General features: G+C 40.3%; 2 protein-coding genes and 1 long non-coding RNA gene across 6 annotated transcripts in view; 1 reads left to right on the top strand and 2 right to left on the bottom strand.

The window, feature by feature from the left end:
• LOC111651788 (uncharacterized) overlaps positions 1-3,768 on the top strand; it is a 15,915-nt gene extending 12,147 nt beyond the window's left edge. For all 4 annotated transcript variants that reach the window (XR_015436967.1, XR_015436966.1, XR_002760537.2 and 1 more), the window contains one exon: positions 1-3,768. This exon is cut by the window's left edge and continues 832 nt beyond it. This is a non-coding gene — a long non-coding RNA (uncharacterized LOC111651788).
• Positions 3,395-13,766, bottom strand: slc17a9b (solute carrier family 17 member 9b). Its single transcript, XM_023401838.2, has 13 exons — positions 13,207-13,766; positions 12,428-12,625; positions 11,906-12,045; positions 10,632-10,731; positions 10,194-10,324; positions 9,963-10,059; positions 8,963-9,059; positions 8,245-8,332; positions 8,111-8,145; positions 7,819-7,934; positions 6,537-6,592; positions 6,342-6,371; positions 3,395-5,951 (listed from the first exon to the last, which is right to left on the bottom strand). Exons 1-13 carry the CDS (start codon positions 13,338-13,340, stop codon positions 5,773-5,775), a joined length of 1,401 nt encoding a protein of 466 aa, XP_023257606.1. The 5' UTR covers positions 13,341-13,766; the 3' UTR covers positions 3,395-5,772.
• A 2,920-nt stretch (positions 13,767-16,686) lies between these two features.
• On the bottom strand, positions 16,687-19,934 carry LOC111651777 (glucose-induced degradation protein 8-B homolog). Its single transcript, XM_023401821.2, has 5 exons — positions 19,837-19,934; positions 19,362-19,491; positions 19,048-19,244; positions 18,752-18,949; positions 16,687-17,793 (listed from the first exon to the last, which is right to left on the bottom strand). The coding sequence occupies exons 2-5, from the start codon at positions 19,477-19,479 to the stop codon at positions 17,620-17,622; spliced, it is 687 nt and encodes a 228-aa protein (XP_023257589.1). The 5' UTR covers positions 19,480-19,491; positions 19,837-19,934; the 3' UTR covers positions 16,687-17,619.
• Positions 19,935-20,425: the final 491 nt, after the last annotated feature.

Raw genomic sequence — 20,425 nt, 5'->3', positions numbered from 1 at the left:
ACATTTTTGACTATTTCCTCATATTTTGTACACTAGGCGATGAATCAATTAATTGAAAAAACCAACAGATTGTAATGAAAATCATCATCAATTGCACCACTAGATCTGCATGTAGCAACTGAATTTGTTTTCATTGTTTTTTGTAACAAACAACTATTCATTCCTGAACTGATATTTCACCTGATCTATCCTCATTGCAAAGTTTACACTTTATGCATAACCAGTCATAGTGGATTCAAAATCAGAGCCAGGGATGAAGTGTTGTATTCAGTTTTGCATGTATCTCCATGTCACATGATCCACTAAGAATCTGAGCTGAATCTGTCAGTCAATTAATCAATTAGTTGATCAACGGAAAATTTATCTGCAACTGTTTTGACTATTTTCAAGCAAAGCTGATGAACATTTCGTGGCTCCAGCTGCTCAGTTTTGAAGAAGTGCCACTTTTCTTTGTCGTATGTGAAGTAGGAGAAGTAAATTGACTATATTTGGGCTGTGGTTGGACCAATTTGAGTGTCACTATTTTCTCACATTCAACTAAATTATTAATCAAGCAAATAATGAGCAGATTGAGCAATAACAATTTTCAGTTGCAGCCCCAGCAAAAATATTTCAGTGGAATAACATAATTGTTCGACTGGTATGTTTACCGAGACCACAGATAATATAGAAGAGTTCACATTTAACAAAAATACTTGAAATGGTTATGGATGAATTGGAAAGATTTGCCATATGAGAGTATTTCATTTGTTCTCTTCTTGTCTTAAAACAAAGCATCTGACGCTCACTGCCAAAGGCACAGCACCATATTGTTTTCTAAAATTATATTTCTAAACATTTGTTCTGTTATTTGTCTCCGTTTCTGACTAAGGACCTGTGAACTCCAAAACCATTCATTTGGCAAAACAAGAAGGAAAGAAAAAAATTTGTTCTCTTCCTCTGACTGCAGGGGAGAGTTGGTTCTGCAGAGATGGAGTGCGTTTGTGTTTTTGTGTTTCTGGCTTATATAATAACCAATGTTAGAGGCTAAAAACAGCATGAGCTACCCTTCTCCTGGTGTGGCTCTGAAAACGGAAGGCATTGTTAAGAAGGATTCAAACCGAACATACCTATATGTTCAGCGAGCTGCAATGTTAGCTTCACTTAAAAACTGCCATTGTTGGATATGACTTTGTTCTCCACAGACTTTCTATTGCTGCTGGGCCTGAAATAAGATTAAGAAGAACAAATGGCATGTGTATGTATGTACCCACACACACACACACACACACACACACACACACACACAAACCAACACTGTCCTCATCTGGCCAGTGGGTTGAGCATGGTTGAATGTTATTATTGCGCAGGTGTGGGTCTTGTCCCTCAGGGTTCCATTAAAATGATGCCCCTCTCAATGGCGGCTCCATTTGCTCTTTAGATTTAACACAGGCCATATGTCTAGCAGGAGGCAAACAGCTGATAGGGTTTAATTGACAGAAATCAACATATTTGGTTGTGTGTGTATGTGTGTGTTGGTGTGCTAATGGTCGATGTGCTTTGGCATCAGGGGATCCCTTTAAAGGGTCAATTATGTATCAGAACAGAGTTGGGAATGAAAAGAAAAGAAAAAAGAAGGAGGGCAGCAGAGAAGAGACACAAAGGCTGACAGACAGTGATGTTCGTAGCAAGGAAAGAAGAGGAAATAATAATGGAAACACAGAAAACTGTCGCCGATTCAAAGCATAGTTTAGCATTGCAGGACATAACCCCGCACATCAGTGAGTGAATATATTTCCTTTATTTTGGGGCTGACATTCTTGTCCATTCCAGGAACACTGCTGTGTACAGAGTGTTAGCTTCATGTTTCATCTAGCTTCACAGAGATGCTGCGTCTGACTGCAGTCAAATCATGTAAAATTACCTCTGTCACAGAACTGATTTAGACTCAGGAGGGGACCCAAAACATATGAGAATGTATCCACTGCCGGGCCCTCAAACTCAATCAAACCAGGCAAGACGCTGAAATAATGAGATTTGACGTAGCAAACCATTTTATGCTCATTTAACAGAAATATTTCTTGGATATATTTGGAGAACTAGAAGAATGGTTGAAAGTAGTTCTAAGTCATAAGGGATAGCCCAACATTAGGCTAACAGGCGCAACGCAATTAGCACATAAAACCTGTCAATGGCCCTCAATATCACAGCCCTCCAAGGAGTGGCAGACTTATAAAGCCTCCTGATCTATTACTACAAAGTGATTAATCCTCCCCACACAATGACCAGTCTTAAACTGGGCCTCTATATTATTAGGTAGCCCTATATGGCACTTTAGCTTTGCACTAATTAGCATTCAGATCAGGGAGCTGAGAGACAGCCCCTCCACCACAGAGGAAGGACACAGGATGAGATGGCGACACAGTGAAATGTCATTAACTTGATGTTAATTACTAATTAATGGGGCTATTTCATTTACATGTATCTCTGGCTCTCTGATGGGGCCTGCCTTTACTGGGTTACTCTTACCAGCCGACAAGTTGGGGGAGGGTTTATCTCCCCGCTCCCCTACACTCCCCTTACAGTGTTTCATCTCTGCTAATTAAATAGTGGGCCACTCATCATGATTATGTCTGCTTTTACAACACCATTTTTTGACAGTGAGAGCACTCCAGTAAGCGACTGACCACTTCTTTAGCACTGTGGCTGTTTTTGTATGAACTGTGCATTAAGAGCCAAATTCCCTGCCAACTCCACTCCACTCCACTGACTTCTATCTGACTTGTTACTTTCACTCACTTGTGACCCCTCCCTTTCTTTTCATTGCCACGCGGCAGCCACAAGCCACCCGTCTCCATGGCAACCTGAGCCGTTCGGTCCCATGAGAAAGAGTGGGTTGGGTTGACTAGCGTCTGGCCATTCACACGTGGGCAGTGCCAGCTAGCCAACATGGCACGCAGCATCCTGCCATATGGTGCCATCGCATACGTCCTGCTGGCCCGGACTCGGGATCTGGGCCTGTAGTGAGCCGATAGTGTGAACAGGACAGACCTGCACTAGAACCTGCTCAACAGCTGATCCACACACAGAATTGGCTATTGATGTACAGATAAATGGTTTTCAGCTTTGTGGTGGAAAACCCCTTTTTCATTCTGGTATGTAGTGCATGTAGGTGTGTGAAAATGTTAGTGGAATTATGGGTAATATTTACTGTGAGTTGGAAGTCATCTCAATGAAAACTTCAAAAGAGATCTTAAGAGAAGGCCTCCAGTCTACACACAGAAAATGTGAGTGAAGTGTTTGGAGGCTTGATGGCGCCATGTGCTCTCCTCATCACTGATACTGTGCTGCCTCTCTGTGGCACTACAGCGAAAATACATGCAGACAATGCAGCAGACCGAAAAGCACTCATCAATGCTGACAAAATATATTTTTATTCAAAGTTTATATATGATTTTAAATCAATAACATATCTCAAAAGCATTAGAATACTGCATTTTCTTGCAATAATGTTTTTCTCTTTATCATACATATCTTACACATTATTAAAAACTAATTGCCAGAAGGCTTTCAGGAACCTACAGTGAGATATGTTGGTGAACAGAACTCCAGCGAATTATCATGTAAATGTTTACGTTTTACAGGACATCAACACAGTAACTGAGAAAAAGGGGCTAGCGATGAACGTAGCTGTAAATAATGCACATCTGCTAAGGCGGGTTAAACATCTGAGGAATGTGTGGCATTGGTTTCCCAAAAAAATAAATAAATAAAAATGTTGAAGGCTGATTATTTTTGTAAAGCATTCTTATGTAAATAGACTTAATTGTGTATCTGAAAGGTCCAGGCGTACACTTTTTTGTACAATCACTATAAAACATAGTGTATGTACAAATTCAAAAATGACGTGGATATCAGATTTCATTTTTGTAACCACTGACCATGACACTGTAAGAAACATAACAGGCATTTCAGAAATTAGACATAATGTTCAGCCAAAAGATAAACTTCCAAGTGCATGTAGAAAACATCCAAGAAAACATGAGCCTATGTGCCTTTGTATGTAAATAACAATGACAAGTGACACAAAAGCAACTCCTGCAAAACAAGGCAAATATTAGCAATGTGCAATGATCAATGACACTGTGTGACCACAATGAGCACAACTTGCAGTTTTCTCATTGCTTTAAATTAGGCACAAAAATAATAAATGCATAGATTTAAAAAAGGTACACATGTCAAGTAAGCATCTCGATTGGACGTGAAATGTAAAACAGAAATGCTACGGAAAATCATTTCAACATTCAGTCAGAACTGTGCAGCTAACTTGCTGTTGCTACAGACTTTGCAGTAATATTACACCAAATCTTCTCCAGCTCTTCAACTGAACTGAACCCAAGACATGATTTGTAATCCTCTCACCTGCCCTGCAACATTCATTATGACAGTGTGTAACATGGAGACTATGGTATTTAAAGTTGCCTTAATGAGCCAGAGGGTGAAAACACTGTCTGACACCAGCATGACAAGTGAATGTGATTCCTCCTCTGCTAACGAGCTCCTTCCCAAATACTGACATCACTTCCTGTCTAGATGCTAGGTAACAATGATGTTAAGTGTGATAATGAGGGTGGAAGTGAATATATGGACAAGTTTCTTTCTACCAATGTCTCTTTAGACTGAAAAGTGCAGGTCAGAAAGGAAGAAAAGGTGAGGACAACTATTGGCTTTTCCATACTGCATCAGATTTTGATAACTAACTGATTTTCTATCATCTTAGCTGATATGTTACTTTTTCTGTTATCTAACTGAATATATTTTTTCTCTCAAAAACATTTTTGAAATGGACAAAGGGAATCAATAAGCCATATAAATATATAAGTTCACAAAATAATTAGGTGAGGTATTTCTATTACATGCAATCACATAGAAATAAAATAAAAATAATTAATAACCTTTGGTCTCCTGACTCCAAAGATATTCTTCAGGACAACAATCAGGGAGAATGTACTCATTCAAAACCGTGTTGAAATAAAGCATGACCCGCTCCGAACTGTAAAGATAAGATGAGCTTGTAACCATGGGGATGGGGACCGTAGAAGGTAAATCGTACAGGACATTAGAGTGCCTGCCAAGTAATTAGTGGCTGGGTAATGAGGTGTCACTCAGACAGTTCTCTTAGAGATGGGTGAGTAGGGCATAGTAATAAAAGACTCTAAAGGACTCTCCCTGCGTCAAAAACACCGCCTCCCCCATTCCCGCAGGGTAAGAACCCACCACCTTGGTCTGTCACAGCTGTCAGAGAGCTCCTGAGACTAACACATCCATCATTCTCACAGCTCCTTCGGTACACACACAAAAAAGTGAGCTACTGCTTTTTCGGATAACCATCTCTGCGACTTAAGTAACGCATTCTGTAACAAGCGTAAACAGTAGCCAAGCAACTGTGTGACCACCATCTGCTGCACGAGCTGGGATCTGGAGGTAGTTTGGTCCTCCTCCCTGAACTCACACAGCATCCACTGACACGGCTGTGTTTTTGTAGGATTCAACTCGATAAGATTTTTCAGTGACATTGTGCAGACAATGCTGTGTGCTTTTCAGTAACTGTTGCAGTTCTTCCCTCAACCAGACACGGATCCAATCCAAAGTTTCCCCGATGTTATATGCAGGCTTTATCCAAGTGCTGCTCCTTTGGCCAGTTCTCCAACACGGATAATGTCCTAGCTGCTGGTTGCCCAAGGTCACCTCTTCCTTGGGAATAGCACTCTTGTCCGTCTGATGACTACTGATTTAAATGTGAATGTTGTGGTGGCGCACCTTGCTAGAGTCAATGTCGACCCGGCGGGCCTCAGCGAAAGCCAGGAAGGTGCAAAGGCCCAGCAGGTTGACTGTGGTGATGAGGGCAAACACAGACGCCCACGAGCCTGTGGCCTCAATGAGATACCCCGAGAAATACACCATTAGGACCCCTGTACAGGAAGACACACATACACACACACGGTCACCATTAATAGCATATTATCACAAAAAACAGCACACACACTAGCTTCCATGTGGTAGTTCAGTTCGGTTTTCCACAGAGGAGGCGTCACAGCCCACTCAACGTCCCTCACAGGACCACTAACTGTCATCCTCTGTTCCCTGTATTATTCATCTGACACAAACTCAATCATGCTCCCTTGATGAAATATGCATCGCATACAGGAGCCATCATGACTGACAGGGGGAGCATCAGCTTAAAGTTTGAATTTAGGGACGTGAATTAATTATTTCACCTGATAGATTGTTAAAGGCAAAAACAATAATTTAGCAGCTGCTGGTGAAAGATTCATCACAGATGTTTGTTCTCAATGTCTCACCTGAGAAAGCACCGCATGTATTCATAACACCTGTAAAAGAAATGCAGATACACACATGTAAAATTGAAAACTTCATTAAAATTTCACAAGTGGTTTAAAAAAATTATCAGTTAGGTCACTGCTAAATGGTTTTATATTAATTAAAATTTTAAGAAAAAGTTTTCAGTAATTTTGGAAACATTTCTTTAAACTTACCAAATAATGCTCCAGCACAGGAAGGAGCAAGATCTTGGACATTTACAGACACGCCGCTGTAAAAGACATGTCATAAACCGCTTTATCTTATACGGTGATAAACTGACTGACTGCATTCTGAATTGCATCAAAGTGAACCCACTAATCAGCCGGAAAAATCACAGCCATAAAAAGATTAGAACCACATCAGGAGAGAAAATACATGTCTGTGGCCAGGAAACCTATCATGGGCATCTTATATTCTGTTCCCAGCCTGCAATCATCGACTGTATCTACATTTGTCTTCGCATAAATTGTACAAGTTTGGAACCTGAAAAAAAAATATACTGTATATATAAATTTTCTTTCTGAGGAAGTAAGCTCATTACTCTGAGCATCAGTTGGAGACATATTAAAAATATTACGACTAAATCTTAAACATAAGAAGTGTTTTTACAGCACTTATAGTATTAAACAAGTAACTAATAAATATATAATATCATAACACTATTATGTTGTAAAATGACAATATAAAGCAAAGTGACTAAGAGGAAATAAATATCAGGAAAGTGACATGTACTGTATATCAATACAATATTAAAAATCCATATAGGGGAAAAAAAAAAGGAAGAAAATTTAAATATAAAATCATGGGGGATATTTACAACAAAAAATGCACCAGATAAAAAAAAACACAGCAAACTGAAAGGTCCTGCAGTGTCAGAAGGTCCTGCAACACCACAAACTCATTACTTCCTCATACTTGTGGTCATGGGTTCACATTCTTTGGTTTTATCGACAAGTAGCACCACACCCACAAGTGTTTACCCCGCCTCACTTAGTATGCAATCCTGCACTTATTTTGGCATAAAGTGAAGGACATACACTCACAGTTGAGAAGATAAGTGTTGAGTGTTTTCGGAAATTATTTAGCCATTTATTTTAGAGTTCAAGTACATATTAATGAGCTGTTTTTTTTGTTTTTTTTTAGCAGGTATGATCCCTTCCAGGACAAATAAGGAATAACAAGTTCCTGCTTTTTGCAATTTTCCCGAAGTGGTTGAAGCAAGGCTGCACGACACAAAGAAATTCAATGAGGCTGCTATGTAGTGCTGTCCGCATAGAGATGGAAATGAATGTAATGGTTTCAAATGGTATCACCAAGTGGAAGCATACAAAGCGGCAATACAAAACATAACATTGACAAACTGACTCTTGGGGAACAGCACATTTAAATCTAAAAGAAAAAGTTTTTTGTTTCAGGGCCAGAGATCGAGTGTGACGACATTGTGGGTGCCAGTACCTGTGACTGAAGGTGGTGAGGCCCATGGTGGCAGACACAAATGCTACAGCCCAGGGGAAGGTGGTGTTGCCACACAGAAGAAGGGTAAACACACTGGACACACCCATGGAGAAAAACTAACAGAAGGATGAATGCACACAAAAACACATAAATCAAAATCTTACAGAATTCATTATGTACAAGAGTCAAGAGGACATTCATACACTGTGTATGAGTGGAAGAAAATCCACACAACGAGACTATACAAGTTTACATATACACAGAATAACAAGGTGAGTGTCAAATATTGTACCTGCATCAACTTCCTCACTGAGGCTGTATCAAAGCCTGAGGAGATCAAAAGAGAAATTAATAGGCAGTTATACAGTTATCAATAATAAACTACATTTACAAATGATTCTGATATCAGCTCCTTGGTTGCTGTACCTTGACTGATGAGGTGGTCAGACAGGCAGCCACTGAAGAGGGATGAGGGTATGGCCACGAACCAAGGAATGACATTGAACACCCAACCCTGGAGGGACGACACATTTTTTTTGTGTGTGGGTGAACTTGACCAGAAACTGCAGGGAACTTTGTGTGTTCTGTCATTTTGTTAAGTCGTTTTCATCATCACTTTTCATCTAGTGCCGCCAGCAGTACAAGATTTTTATTGATCCAGTGAAAAACCACATCTTCCACATAGATTGGCACAGTATTATCTACAGATATTTGTGGTTTACAGAAGATCTAGTCATAATGACTTTTCTTCTAGCGCCACCATCAGGTCAAAAATCTTATTTTTCCTGTGCTTTGGTTTATGACCAGATACCTGCAAAACTATTAACATTCCCATGAGCCTCAGCTGTATTTATAAGCAAATGTTATCATGCTAAACTAAGCTGGTGAACCTGGTAAATGTTATATTTGCTTAACATAGGCATATTAGCCGCTAGCTTTTGTGAGCAAGTTAGCATTCTGGTTACAAGCAGTTACCCCAGAGCATGGCGGTGCCTGTGTATAGCCTCACAGAGCAAAAGGAATGGCTGTACACTTAGTCTTGCTAAATAAAGGTGTACTCTTTCTTAATCTTAACCCTCATGGCTCCTGTAATTCTAATGTCAAATACGGGATCAAGAGGAGGGAGAAAAGGTAGCGTGTTTACCTTCGCATCAGGGAAAGTGTCTTTAAAGAATGTTGGCAGCCACGACAAAAGAGTGAAGAAGGTGCTCGCTGTGCAAAGGTGTGTAACGATCACAGCACTGGTCAAGGAATGATGAGAGACAAACAGTCAAAATAAGTGTATTGCAAATACATTTACATTTACCAAAGGTTGTTTATTAACAAAGACAGCGTGCTATTTGTTTGAGCACTGTCTCGCTGATTTGACAGAAACTTGGTCCTGTACAGCTTGTTTGACATCTATTGTTCTCTTTTCTGAATCATATCTGTGTTAAAGCAAGCAGCATGTGGTTGAAAGCATGAAGAGATTGGGAATATATTAATCCCAAAGCCATCAAACTACCTTCTGATCTGTTACTCTAAAGGTGGATCAGACACATCAAATAAAACCACAGAGGTTCTTCCTGTCAGAAAATGGAGCATATCAGTTGTATTACAGTATATAAATATCTAAGCCATGGGGAGAGACTGGAAGGACATGGAAGAACTCAATACCAGAGACATTAACAGACAGCAGAGGCAACCAGAGACCCGCTGCTCTCCAATCTGGTACAAATAAAAGCTGGATCTGAGTCCACAGAAACAGCTGTATTACAGAAACTCACTTACTAAATTATGATCCGTCAAGACTCAGATATGCTTTTGTACATTTCTACATTCTTCCTCTTAAATTATTCTGCTAAATTTCTAATTTTCTAGATCAGCCGCTAACTCATATTTCCACAGTTAAAAAGCACAGGCGATAAAGTGGAATTTCAGAGTTTGGATGTAGCTCTAATACAGCCACAGGGTTATAATAGAACTTCCTGACTCGAGCTCTGCAAACTAGTTGCTCATTCATCTGAAAATGAGAATAAACAAGCAGCTATGCATATGGACGAAAGGGGGGTGCAAAATAAAAGCACACGCACACGCACACACAGGGGCTTGCAAATGCACTCACACACCCACACGCATGCACACTTGCTTTATCGTTATCTCACCAGACTGCAGGTTGTTTGAGGAGCCGCAACCAATGTCTCTTGGACAGTTTGGATTGGGGCCCACCACTTCCCAGGGACTCCAGGGTGATGATAGGCCCTGCAAAAACAGATGAACGCAGGCACGTGGGCATACAAGAGGACACTGACTCCAATTAAACAAATAAGCAGTTACAAGATAGGAGCGTGCTGTGACACAGCAGATACTGTCAGCACGGTTAAACAGTCCCTTGCCTTCTCCTTTGAGTAGATACTTCCACATGCAGTAGGCCCACATGACCGAGAGGAGACCAGAGACATAGAAAACGCTCTCCCAGCCATACAGGTCCAACATGAGGGAGCCAGCCCCTCCTATCACCAGAGTGCTGAAAAAAAAAAAAAAAAAAAAAAAAAAAACAACAAGACATGAGAAGTCACACAAAAACACCTCTTTTAACAGCATGTTTCAGCATAGGTAAGTGCTTGATTAGGGACATACATGGCATGACGTGAGCTTAAAAAGTAAGTCTCAGTATAATAAAACTGTCGACATCTGGTTACAGATATAAAATTAATATTTCTAATCGTTAAAAGGTATTAGAAGTGTTTGTGGGATCCCAACAGTGATATTCTAGTGAGAAACACTCGTCCCATTCCCACGATTCCCTGTTTATTACGTAACGCTTGACTCACCCCAGGTAGGAGCCACTACCCACGGTGCTCATGAGGAAGCCTCTCTCACTTTCCACCACCTTTTGAGAGCAGAGACTCGCGAGAGAAGGGTAATGAACTCCTAAGATCATGACAGAAAACACATTCAGACAATGTCCCAAAACGAGCGGCAGTGAGAGCAGGATTTTTAACCACCTCATCACACAAAACAAACATATGAATCTGAGGGGGAAATGGAGTTTTTGCGCTATACAAATAACATGGCAAATTATTAAGCAGGTACTGAATGAATTGTAATCCAGAAATAGCAGCACCTGTGTTTTTGTAACAAGAGCTTGCTTCCAAAAATAAAGACAAAGACACACCTAAATCAACCCCGCCTATGTAGACCATTCATCTGTGATCACAAGCAAGACAAACAAATGCCAAAGTAAAGATGGTGAATGGCGACAATGTTGTAATTTATACTGCCACCAACAGAGGTCTATAAATGTCATATGGTTACTGAATAAATGCGATAAATGCATGGTCATCCGTTTCCTCTTTAGATAACATGCAAATTTAAACAGTTTTCCATTTTACAGTCCAAACAGTCTTGAGCAAAAGGCCTGAGACGCAACATAAAAACTAGGCTACAGATCAAAGTGAGCAGAACCTGGTATTCCCTGCTGTGATCAAACTTGAAGTATGAAAAAGTTCAATAATTTGACAGCGTTTTCAATTTCAATTTGTTGTCTTTCCGGTGAATACAAGCAAAACACGTCAGTTTTAGCTCTTGCAGGGCTTTAAAGAAAATGGGTTTCATGAGAGAATGTAAATCAAAGTATCAAATAAGAGACATTTAATCGTTAAAGATCAAGAAATGCGCTTAACTGACTAGGATTTTTATCATGCGTCTGTGCGCTTTCATGATGTCTGCCTGTATCTGATTACCCAACACAGATAGTAAGATGTAGGATATAGAGCTGCGTAGGAGATGACACTGCAACCAAACTGTTTCTTGTGAATACCTGGTATAGTGTCGTGCTCCTTGTAAGTTTAAGACCATTTATTTTATTCATTTGATGGGTGACAAGTGTGATTTTTTGAAATCAATCAATCAATCTGACAGTTACTGGGAGCGAGGAACTAAGACCCATGGGAGAACTAAAACAGCAGACTTTTTGAATAAGTTGAATAATTTCGTCCTTCCAGACCTTGAAAAAGGTGTTGACCAATCTCTGGAAAGAGCAATTATATTTCATCACCGACCTAATCTGAAGTTGTGATCGATTCTGGCGCGCTATCCATCTCACCTTGCAACAGGCCCATGAGGAAGCGGGCCAGTGTCATGGAGAGGATTGGCTGGGAACAGAAGTGGGCCAGGATGGGGGTGAAGGCTGTCATCGACCCCCAGGCTGCCGCAGACAGCAGGAGGACCTTCTCACCTCCCACCCTGTAAACACAGAATACAGACAGAGTGCATTAGCTTTGAGAGGACACTTGACTTTGATATCTTGAGGACTTGTCATACTAGTGAAAGTACATAATCAGCTCTTTGTAGCAGTGTGTGCCTACAAGACTTAACACAGAGAAAAAATGTATTCACTACTTTATCTGTCCAGAGTGAGCTTAAATAACTGGGCCGTTTTGCGTCATTGTCAGTAATGTTCTCATGCAAATGACTCTTGATGAGCTGGAAGCTAAAACAGGTGCAAACTGAGAACCGGTGTCACTGTCAACATTCATAATCACAGCATACATCTGTGCAGACAAAACAAAGAATTCCATGCCCTCAAACCACTATTATCTCACAACGCAACAAAAACTTTTCCCACCTGTCACTGACGTAGCCTCCGAACACTTGGGTGAAGCAGTAGCCCCAGAAAAAGCTGCCCAGCACCATGCCGGACTCCCTCTTGGTCCAGCTGAACTGCTCTGCCATGCTGACGGCGCAGATGGGCATCGCCACACGGGCACAGTAGAGGAGGCATGTCCCAAGCAGCAGCACCACCGTCCATACCCTCGCCACTGGCCTGCACAGGAGGAGGATGGATTGAGTTATTTGAGTTTGGTTGAACAAAGGCAACATGTGGGGACAAACTTTGGACTTCAAAAGTTGACAGGGGATTGCTTATGTAACTGGGATGGGGGGGTTACTTTGCTCAGTTTGGTTGCCCACCATTCAGTATTGGTTTAAATGGCAGTTTTACATCTTTAGTCCCTAATAGCAATAACATTTTATGATCATTTCTTTTTCATAAAGGAAGTGGGACTTACTTCCTTCTTTATAAAGCGTGTGGCCTAAGTAGCAATGCAACTACATCTTAAGAGCATTGAACCATGAAACGCCATGGATGATACGTGTCATTTCACCAGCAGATACAGAGGCACTTCAGCTACAACCAGCCCCTGTCTCCGTATTGCTGAGGCAGGACCTTAAGGGTTATAGGGCAAAGAGTTACTTTAAAGTACCAATATTGATTTAGGTTCTTATTTGGGAGCCACCTGGGGAGATTTGTTAGGCTGCTGAGTTGCTAAGACATGAGTAAACACGACAAACTGTCAGCACTGTTGAATGTACACGTATCTTGTAGAGGTTAAAAAAAGATATTACCTTGGCCAGTTGGTGTTGTGTTCAGCCCACTTCTTGTGACATCCAGGGGCTCCGATCTTATCAGACGGATGGTTTTCCTTGTGACAGACCAAATCTGGACTATAGTTCTTGCCATATTTTTGAATAACTGCCATTCAACGAGAGGTAACGGCAGCCTCCTTCCAACCGCTTCGGCTATTTACTTTCAATCTCTTCCCCCGCCGTCGATCAGTCAGTGAGAAAAGTAAACGTATAGAGAAACACCAGCCTTCTTACAAAGTATTTGCACAATCATATCTCGGATTTACGTCATTTATAGCCATAACCTGAAGGACTGGACTAACAGGGACAACAGGCGACGGTTCGCGGAACTGAGCTAGAGGAGGGAGACTGTTTTTCCTGATGCCCTAGGAGGAGTAATCCACGTGTCAGTTTTTCTCCCCAGCCTCCTCCAGCCAGCCACGCAGTTCTTCTTCTGATCGGTAGGGTTCATCAGGAAGTGATTTAGTCTTTTTCAAACCAGTCTTCAGCTGCCTAGTCAGCCGTTTCAGCCATTACTGTATCACACAACACACCAGAGAGACGCCTCTGGCTGTGCCCCCCACCTCCCTCACCCTCCTTTCCAATCATGACGGTGCAATACAGAAGATGTACCAGTGACTCGTCTATGGGAGCATCGTTAGAGCAGCAGGACGTGCTGTCCTTACTGACCTGCCCTTGCCGGATGAAGACGTGATAGTGCCCGTGCTGAGAAGCTGCTGCTGCTGCTGCTGGGCAGAGATATGCGCAGTGCCTACAAGGCTGTTTTTAATGGTCCGTCTGCCCCTGGCTGTTTGAGTTAGAAGGCAATCGTTACATAATACTCTGCATTCAACACAACTTTTAACAGCCCCCCCCCCCCCCCCCCCCCCCCAGTGTGTGGTGGTAGAAGAAGTACCCACGTCCTTAAGTTAAAATAGTACCACAATGTAAAATCCTGCATTATACAGTGGCAAAGGAAAGTAAGTGAACCCCCTGGAGTTACTTCCCTCCTAAAAAAATATGGTCAGACCTTTATCCAATTATGAACAAACGCAATCTATTTTAACTGATAGCAATGGCTTTAACAATCAAACCAGGAGTCCAATCAATGGAACGGGATTGGAGGTGTGGGTTAGAGCTACTCTGATGTGTAAAAGAAATACTTAAACATTTTGAGTTTGCTATTCACAAGAAACATGCTGATGTGAACCATTCCTCCCAAAACAAGAGGTCTCAGAAGACTTATGATCAAGAATTGTTGGTTTGCATAAAGCTGAAAGGGTTTAGATATTCATCAGTCCACAATCAGATGAACTGTCTATAAATGGAGACGGTTTAGTTCTGTGACTATTCTCCCTTGAAGTGGGCGCCCAGCTAAGATGACTCCAAAAGCACAACGCAGAATGATCAGTAACTTGACAAAGAATGTCAGAGTAAATCAAACCTTATTGGAGCTGGTTAAAATCTCTGTTCACAAGTCTAACATTCGCAAAAAAATTAAAAAAATATATCACATACATGGCTGAAGTTTGCCAAAGAGCAGTTTGACACTCTACAACACCACCGGGAGAATGTTTTGTGGACTGATGAAACTAAAGTTGAATTGTCTGGGAAGAACATACAGCACTAAAGGGAACGGCATACCAACATGAAAACATCATCCCAAAGCTGAAGTACAGTGGAGGGAGCATCAAGATTGGGGGTTTTGCTGAATCTGAGCCTGGACAGCTCGCCATCATCGAGGAGAAAATGAATTGCCAAGTTTATCAAGGTATCTTACAGGATAATGTCAGGGTGGCTGTCCACCTGCTGGAGCTCAGTAGAAGCTGGGTGAAGCAACAGGACAATGACCCTAAACATCGAAGTATATCTACCACAGAATGACTTCAAACAAAGAAAATCCCCCTTTTGACGTGTCCCAGTCAGAGCCCAGAGAGAGGCTGCGAAATGACCTGAAGCTGAGCCGCTCACACCAGACATCCTAAGAATATGGCTGAGCTGAAGCAGTTCTGTATGATGGATGGTTCAAAATTCCTCCTGAACACTGTGCAGGTCTGATCCGCAGCTACTGAAAACACTAGTTTGAGGTTATTGGTGCCAAAGGAGGTTTGACCAGTTGTTAAATCCAGGGGGTTCACTTACTCTTTCCACTAGCACCATGAATGTTTAATGGCTGTGTTCATTCAAGATACAAAAAAGTATAATTTATAATGTAATATTAGCGTAGGGACACTATGTCTATATTTGTGACTTAGACGGAGATCAGATCACATTTTATGATCAATATTTTCAGAAAACGAGGTCATTCCAAAGGGTTCACATACTTTTTCTTGCCACAATATAATTAGGTTTTTTGGTTTTGGTTTTGTATTTCCTTGTGGTCATTTTGTGATTTTTAACTGAGATCTATGACTTTCAAACAAGAAATATTTCCATTCATAGAAAACCTGCCTGCACACTGACAAAAAGTGAAAGGGACCAAATGCCTAAATTTCTTGACTTTAAATTGTCTGATACTATTCTTAGTGTTTTTAATAAGGTAAAATAATAATATTTTATTACAGAACAAATGGCATGATGAAGATATTTATAGGCAAAGCTGCATGATGAATGCACAAACAAACATTCTGTTACACAGGTTTAGTGTGTGTGGAGATGGAATGAAGATGTTGATGAAGAAGTGAAGAGCATATTGCACACCCCTCTATACTGCACACCTGTGGTCATGCCACAGAAAAGCAAGCATGTGGGGACTTCAAGTATAGCTTATGATGACGCCATGACATTATTATGTAATGCAAGTGAAATGTTTGTGGCTGCAGGAGTCAATACTTTACAAACCATTTTAAGAAATTTCATTTATTTTCCAGTTTAGTGACTCTGAAAATAAAATCACTCTGGCTTATCAAACATGAGGTTTAGTACTACATACCACCAATCCCAGCTGTGGAGGCACTAGGACAGTTGATTTATACTACATTAAAACCATGTTGTTCTGTTGTGCTTTTGTAATTAATTTATTCTTCGTCTTTTATCTGGAATCCTGAGTCTGTAATGAGGTGTGATTGATTGATTGTCACTAGTTCCTTTACATGAAAAACAGTTGATAACCTTACAAAATATAATGCAGTTACAGTGGAAATACCCAACAGTATGAGAAGTCCTTTAAACTAGCTCCACCTACACCAGTTACTACAGTAAAATACTACCTACACATTCATGCATCAGTAATGTTTTTGTTTGTTTGTTTAGTGAGTTCACAGTGACCTTGACCTTAACCCACCAAAACTGAATCAGTTCACCTTTGAGTCCGAGTGAATGTTTGTGGACAATCTGAAATTCCCTCAAGGTGTTATTGAGATATTGCGTTCACAAGATTATGACTTCAAAATTGTATGTAAGTGCATGTACTTAATTTCAGGGTTACTTAATGGACTGACTTTTAAATTTGCAGAATTAAAAACACATCAAGCTCTGAAGTCCTTTATGACTTGCCCAGTTTAAAAATTCACTTTTATTGCAAAATAATATACCAGCAAAAAAAAAAAGCACATCAAATTTTGCAAAAGAGCTACTTATTCCATACATGTAAATAATCCATCTGTAAAAGTATCTCCATGTCTGTGACATAGATTTATCCATTCACATCTTTTAATATGATCTGTGATATTTTATAACAATATGAAACTGCAGCTGCCTTTAAGCTTGCACAGTCACTGAACGCTGCAAAGTCTATAGCACTCCCGGAATCTTGTCTTGTCTTACCTGTTCATTGCTACCGTGATGTATAGTTGAAAGTTTATTCTTGTCTTTGTTATTGTTGAATTTTTTTGTAATGTTTTAAACAATAACGCAATATGATTCCAAAGTTGAATTTAACTTTCAAAGTCACAGTATTTTCAAATATCCCAAGTATATTGTTTTGGCTATTGCCGTTACATAGAGTACTAGCTAAGAGGCTACTAGCTGAAATGTGTATGTTTTGTAAGGAAAAAGTATGTTCATTTGAGGCAGTGCACACTCAGCCAACCATTTTCCCTGAACATCAAACCCCTTCTAAGTGGTCAGACAGAAAGTGACAGCCTAATTTAGGCTTTATTCACTTCCTCCTATGCCAACAACTTTCCCTGCCAACAGACAGAAAAACTAGTGTAACTGAAAATACTAATTTTACATAAACAAATATGTAAATTATAATACCAAGTAAAATAATGGTATGCGTGTTATTTTAGTGTGAGGTCATTTTAAGATGCCATCAATCCAGTTTGCACATTCTACTTTACTGAAGTATCAAAAAGCAACCCTTACAAAAAGAAAAGGTTGTACTCTACATGAGTCAGTTTGTTGGGGTATAAATAGATAAAGGAAATGTGTCCATTTTATAATGCTGTGTTATGCTTTCACTGTGGGTCCTTATTTAGGGTCTTCGATGGTTCCTTTGCTGAGGTCTGTCATTTTGGGATACTTCACTTTCTTTTGGTCAAGTTCATTTTGAGCCCACAGCAGTAGTTTCAGGAGCTTGGCCAGCTTAGGTGTTGACTCTCTGTTTTCATAATCTAGCACACACTGATTCACTTCACTCCACACCTGAAAGACAGAGGCACATACATGTTATTGCTTTGAATACTTTCACTATTGTGAACTTCACCACAGTGGATCATAGTTAATATGTTGCACTCTCATTAGGTTGTGGGACTCACAGGAGATAATTTTAAGATAAAATCACCACCTCGTGGTTACATGCCTCTGCTAACCAGTCCAGTTGCTCTTTGTTTTCCAGTTGCATGCATGTTCCTGATAAATTGTGATCACAAGAACATGAGTCCACTGTGACCTCAACCTTTGACCATCAAAATATAATCAGTTCATCATTCACATTCAAATTTGAAGGAATTCCCTCAACCACAATAGTGGTTCCGTGTTCAGGAGAATGGGATATACGGACATACAACCCAGAAACATAATGTTTCTGGCCACGACTGTTGCCAGCACAGAGGGATAAAAAGGAGCACAGGCTGAGACATCCTGACCTTTGGTCCCCTATATGGGTCAAGAACAGTTGATACTACAATTCCCATAATTCAACACAATAACGTCATTCTAATCCTTCCGGTTTGGTAAATGCCCACATCGTTCATCGTACTCCAAATCCAGAATTTGTAACAACCCTTCTGTCCAAAATTGAAAATCTCAAATCCAATCCGAGATAACCCTGTTGACATCATCAGTGTTATTTTCTCAGACTATAAAAGCTCCCTTTAGAATTATAGAAAATTAGAAACAGCTGTTTTCATAGGATGGGTATTGCTCCTTCTGACAACAAAATAAATCAGGGAATTCATATGTAATTGATTTGATAATTAAGAAAATGAAAATAACATGAAAAATGTTGACATGGTTGAAAAACCATCCTAAAACTACAGCATAATTTTTAAGTAATCTATTCCATGTGAGATGTGAATATATATAGAGCATATTAGTGAAAAAGAAGGGCGAAGTTCAAGACAAAATTAGTAGGGATTTTAATAATACACTTTGACTCTACCTTTTGTCTCTGCATCATATTGAGCAGATCTCCGAAAGGTGACTCCTCGGGGTTGTCGAATGCCAGCAGGGCCAGAGTCCTCTCCATCTCGGTCAGACATTCACGGCTCTCCTCCCCCTGCTCTGCTAACTGAGACTGGGCAAATTCCAGGGCAGCTTCAGTCTCCCTCAAACGAATCAGCTCGATCAGATGCTGCTGCTGCAAACACACACATACAGAACAAAAGTAAGACGTACAGTACAACTGACATTTCCAAAAGTACAAAGCCGAGGTGTCTGCACTGTGTTTTACTTTACCTGTAGGTGAAAGTAGAGGTAACGGTTGGTATCCAGCAATTCTGGGTGCAGACTGTTGATCAGTGCAATGGCATCCTGGATCTGTCCCTTCAGGATCATCTCTCTGATTTTAATTCTTTCATCTAGGGAATCCAAATCCACACTTGGTTCTATTCCAGACTCCATCCTGAACTTCTCCGCTGCCTCCTTGAAGCCCTCTATTGAACAAAAACCGTGATGAAATCCTGCGCATTCCACATTTAAATACCACGCTCAAATTATCTTTATACACAACTTAGAGCGAACTTTACGTAATAAAAAAAAAGATCCTTCACCTGTCACCAAGTAGTTCATAATGAGCCTGTTCATATCAGCCCTCTGAATGTGGACATTGTTGAGTTTATCCATCCACTCTTCCCTTGTTATATCCTCCGGCTTCTCTGCATAACTCATTATGATAATATCCTAAAGGAGTACAGAATGGTTATCTTGTCAGTTAACAAAATTAAATTTTAAACTCACGGTAAGAACAATTATATAACGTTATAACCGTTTCGGCAATTTGTTATTCAATTTGACAGCAACACGGCACCGGAAATCCTAAGTCACAACATTTGGGGCCTTCGATGAAAAACACAACATTGAAGCCTGAATTTCGTCAACACGAATGAAAACAAAGACAACTTCCGCCTTTCTGTGCATTTATATCGAACACAAACATCCGGAACGAGTGCTGTTCTATTTTATTGTCTTCTGTAGGTATGCATCTACAACGCCAATCAAATATAATGGTTACTTTATTCACAATACCTGAAAATTTTGTTGCTACTTCCCAGCAGTAGCTAGCTAGCTAGCGGAGGGGAGCCTCTTTTGCTTCTTCTTCTTCTGCTTCCTCTGCGCATTTCCGGGACGGTAACCTACATGCTATGTGCACACCGCTGCCCCCTACAGTAAGACAATTGTGTGACTATTTGAGATCTGGCACTTTTTTTCTACTTGTATATTCCTTTTATGTTATTTTGGTGTGTCAACATTTTAAACCTGTTGTTTTTTTTCCTTTCAACAATAACTATTTTTTCTATTATTGTCTATATGTAATTGATGTTTAATTGTACCCTGTGGATAAACTGAAAACATCTTTCTTTGACGGTATGATTGTGTTTTGACCAGGAATCCTTACTTGAATTGTACAGCACTGAGTTTGTCATAGTACTTACTTATTTAAAATGATACAATATTAATAATATTGTATAAAAAATTAATGCAACTTAATACAGACAATTGAAATAGACAACAGAAGCTTGCAGCAATAGGTATGACATGACAAACCCCGCCTCCATTCTGTGGCTACCCTGTTTACTGTTTCTATGGTAACGATGTTGTTAACTTCAGTCTCAGG

The sequence above is a fragment of the Seriola lalandi genome, unplaced genomic scaffold, assembly GCF_002814215.2.
Source record: "Seriola lalandi dorsalis isolate HSWRI2012SDOR001 ecotype SW California unplaced genomic scaffold, Sedor1 jcf7180002053772, whole genome shotgun sequence".
Taxonomy (NCBI): Eukaryota; Metazoa; Chordata; class Actinopteri; order Carangiformes; family Carangidae; genus Seriola; species Seriola lalandi.
The sequence above is the reverse complement of the archived record's forward strand: the minus strand, read 5'-3'. Positions and strand labels throughout refer to the sequence as shown.